This window comes from Lactuca sativa, chromosome 3, assembly GCF_002870075.4.
Source record: "Lactuca sativa cultivar Salinas chromosome 3, Lsat_Salinas_v11, whole genome shotgun sequence".
Classification (NCBI taxonomy): Eukaryota; Viridiplantae; Streptophyta; class Magnoliopsida; order Asterales; family Asteraceae; genus Lactuca; species Lactuca sativa.
In genome coordinates this window covers 268,551,355-268,555,442 of record NC_056625.2, presented here as the reverse complement: position 1 = coordinate 268,555,442, position 4,088 = coordinate 268,551,355, and the positions used below count along the sequence as shown (strand labels likewise).

At 38.2% G+C, this 4,088-nt stretch overlaps 1 protein-coding gene across 1 annotated transcript; it reads right to left on the bottom strand.

The window, feature by feature from the left end:
- Window positions 1-326: 326 nt before the first annotated feature.
- LOC111877060 (uncharacterized) lies at window positions 327-1,841 on the bottom strand. Its single transcript, XM_023873604.1, has 2 exons — window positions 1,182-1,841; window positions 327-431 (listed from the first exon to the last, which is right to left on the bottom strand). The coding sequence occupies exons 1-2, from the start codon at window positions 1,839-1,841 to the stop codon at window positions 327-329; spliced, it is 765 nt and encodes a 254-aa protein (XP_023729372.1).
- Window positions 1,842-4,088: the final 2,247 nt, after the last annotated feature.

Genomic DNA, 4,088 nt, shown 5'->3' with positions numbered 1-4,088 from the left:
AGTGTCAATGTCTTGACGTGGCCATTCCACCAGATGAGTGCCCTTTCATAGAATGTGCATGCTGCAAACTTGACCATGTTTGCTTCAGGGCATGCACATATTTCAAAGACGGATTCGGTTTTCTCGAACCATTACAGTAATGCTATGACACCTCCGCTCCCATTGAAAGTTTTGGGTTTGGCATTAGTAAAGTCTTTGTAGGTACACTCTCTTGAGCGTCCCTAGCTGTCCCCGTTGTTAGAATTTGTGGGACCATTACTCGCACCACCCGCATTATTGGTGTTGATTTGGGACATTGCGGCTACTACTGCGGCTGTTACGGCAGCCTAGAACATTACCGGGTCGAACTGAGGGGGTGGTGGAGGTGGTGGTGGCAGTGGTGGAGCTCTTGCGGCGCCGCCACGTCTAGGATTTCTACGAGGTGGCGTTTTCTGCCATAACAAGAATGAAAAGACAATAAGTCTTTGATATCGCTCCAAAAGTCGAGAGTGAAACTAAACATTATTAGTTCTTTATGTACATAATGATTTCGACTTGTAAGGTTATTGTATGAATCCAGTCATACTAGAGGTCTATAGATAATAAAATATAGACTTTATGAATGCTGATGGATTTGATTTACATGAAATATTTGAGATAGAATCCATATCGGGCCCATCCATCAATCGTCTGATGTATAATATTTATATATGATTAAGATTTAATAAACTTTCGAATCTAATGGGTCCGCCCTGGGCCCACAACCAAACAAGGAACAGTATCCAAGGCGGAACCACCATTTCTAGGTCGACACGATCTTAATTACATATAATTTGACTTATAAATCAAACAATCATAAATCGGACATCAGTAAATTTAGTCTGAAAACAATCCTTATCATGAACTTGATGTGATAAAGCAAATAGTGTGTCAATTTCATTGATATAACTTAGTATATAATATTGGGAAAATTTGACCCTATAAGGGTCTATGTTACATCAATGTACGGAAAAATTTGACCGCTTATCAGATCCCAGAAGTGTAAACACTTAAATTGCGGGATCGGACATAACATACTAGAAAATAATAGTAATATTTATCCGCAAAACTAGATTAAGCTGAAGCGAGCAGTGCAAGTACTACTTGCGGTGGTTGAAGCTCTGCTGATCATGAAATGAAAACACGAAGTTCCTCATTTCGACTCTGGATTCATCCGCCTGGCGTTTTGCGTCTGTCGGACGTCCTTCTAGAGCATCTCGGTGTTCTCGGAGTTCTTGTACTTCAGCTTGGGTCGAGGCCATCTCCCGTCGAAGAAGCTCGGTGCGGTCTCGAGTTCGATCGTGGTCATCATCCAACCGACGAATACGAACGGAGTTGACTTGGCTGGTGGCACCAACTTCCATGAGATGTCGTGTGTTAATTCTTGTTTGCTCTTCGTGGAGTGTGACACGGTGAACTATGACAGGGAGGGCTCGGTCGGCTGACCCTCCTCTGCTAAGATCGTAGAAACCCCATTGCATGCCATAGGGAGGTCGTTGGCCTTGCTCTCGGCTCCATCGATGTATAATTTCAGCCCATTGGGGCGTCGGGCCCTGATAGTGTTGTGGAGGAACAGGGGTAGGGTGTGGATTGTAAACTTCGGGTTCCGAATCGGTTCCATCTGAGTCTTCTTCTTCTTCTTCTTCTTCTTCTTCTTCCTCACCGTCTACTGATTCTTCCTCTTCCATGGGTTCTTCATCCTCCATGGTTTCCTCATCCTCCATGGGTTCCTCTTCAGAATCTTCCTCTGGGTCTTCCACAATCCAACCATCATTCCCTTGGTTGGGGAAATAGGGGTCACCCGGTAAGTGAAATCCTACCATCGCGCCTGTATGAGAATAGGAATAAGAAGGATATGGCGAGAAATTTTAGTATAAAAAATTAGTTATTGAAATTTTTATGATATGATTATTTGTGTTAAAATACTCCTATAGTATTTTTACGTTTGGTTCTCAAGATTTTTGGTAAGTTGAAGACTTGTTGCTCATCATGATCCTTCTTCGGCATACGTTGGTCATACCTTGGCTAAATATAGTTGATCAAGCTATATTCACCCAAGGTTCGATCACATACTCCGAAGCTGGATCATGGTGTCAAACTTGTCTCAATACTTTTATGGTATTGCTATTGTGATACTGAACTAGTGAGTGCGATGGTACGAATACTTTTATAAAAATACGAATTTTTACTTTTTAAAAGTATTTTTGAAAGGCTACGTCAGAGAATTTTGTCCCGTTGTATTTATAGTTTGTATATCTTATGTGGTTCGATATACTTAGTTCACTATAAACAAAGCTCTGATACGAATCTGTCACACCTCCAAACCGGAACGGCGGAAACGTTCGGGGGCGGAGGACGTCATGCTCAGTATCATAATCATAGTGAAGAAAGTAAACACAACAATCATAAATATAATTTAAAAGGTTACATCGTTGCAAAATACATGTTTCCAAATAAATTACATATGATTTCAAAATAGTTCAAAAGAAATCTACGCCTTAGCGTCTTGTCTTCAAAAAGTCTTGTGGTTACCTGTATTACTGATTACCTGAGAAATATAAGTTGTTTTTGAAAGAGTATCAACATTAAAGCTGGTGAGTTCATAAGCAATTTATGAATGAAAAATGAATGTTGTTCCTTAAAGTTTGTTCTGAGTTTGTTTCCAGAAAATCCAATATTTTCAAAAAGGTTTATTGTAGTCTTAACTGAACCAAGACTTTATATATGTAAGTAAATCATCATACTTATATGTGGTTTTATATGTAAATAAAACTCCCTTTTGTGAAATTCTTAAATTCCCGTGAACGGCGTGTTTGTTAATTTCCCATGTGAGTTGTTATAACCATACTATGACTCGAAGACCTCGTACTTGACGTTCTTGAAGCGTTGGAATGTTATGAAACTTGTCACCTCAGACCTGCCGGTCTAGCTGTTGCAAGCAGCTCAGGTGCGGGTTGTCAAACCCAATATAGATCTATATACAACTATCACGCTCTCTCTACAAGAGATTCTGGCTATAACTAAAGGACTTTTCTGTAGTACTAAAGAGTACTCCGAAGATGAATGTCTCACAAATTTATTCATTAACATGTTCACGTAGTTTGTAATAAAATACTCGCTTTGTAAATTGATAGTGTTATCATTTGAGGTGTCCAAACTATACCTATTATAGTTTTGTCAAAAATGTTTTATGTTATAGATGATGCCTTGTTATGCATGACCTTGTATTTCAATAAAATGACATTGGAAATGCTAAATATAAAATCTTACACACCTTGCTCAACATGTTACAAGGTGTGAAAAATACTCTTAAACTTGTTTTAAGAGTTTAACTCTTAACTGCCACTGTTTTAGATTATTTATAGAAAAATCATCATAAGTCAAAAACTAAATCCGTAAACTCTGAGAGTTTGAAAAAAGAGTCTAATATGTTCAAAAAATTTCTTATAATTTTTGGTGGTCTCAAAACCAGTGTGAAAATGTTCATTTTCACAACCTGGTCCGATTTTCGTTGCTGCAGTGATAGGCAGATTTGTAAAAATCACCAAAAATTGTAAGAAAATCGTATGGAGATGTGCAAGTAGTCATTTTAAAGGTATAGACCTGAACTATTTTCATATTAAACAGTTTTGATAAATATTAAGATTAAGTTGGGTAAAACAGTTCGTGAACAGGTCACAACTTTTCTGTTGTAAGCTGTCAAGTTAAATTTCAAATATGCTTTAGTGTTTTAACTTGTATCCCCCCCCCCCTGAAAACTAAAGAAAACTAGAAAATGTAGGGGTATGAACTCACCTTTAGTTATTCTTGGAAGAGTGTAGGGTCAAACACGAGGAGTATCAAGTCAAGAACACTTGATGAACACGTAAAAGCTTGGATGATCCTACGAACGATTCTTTGGCGTTAGAATGTGTGTAGATGATTCAAGGATGTTATGAAAACATGGAATAACACTTGAGTTTAGAGGAAATACTTACCAGAAATTGAATTAATAACTCAAAAACACTTTCAAAAGTGGCTGGAAGTTGAGAGCAAATAAGCTTCTTTGTGTGGTAAGAAAGGTGGAAAAG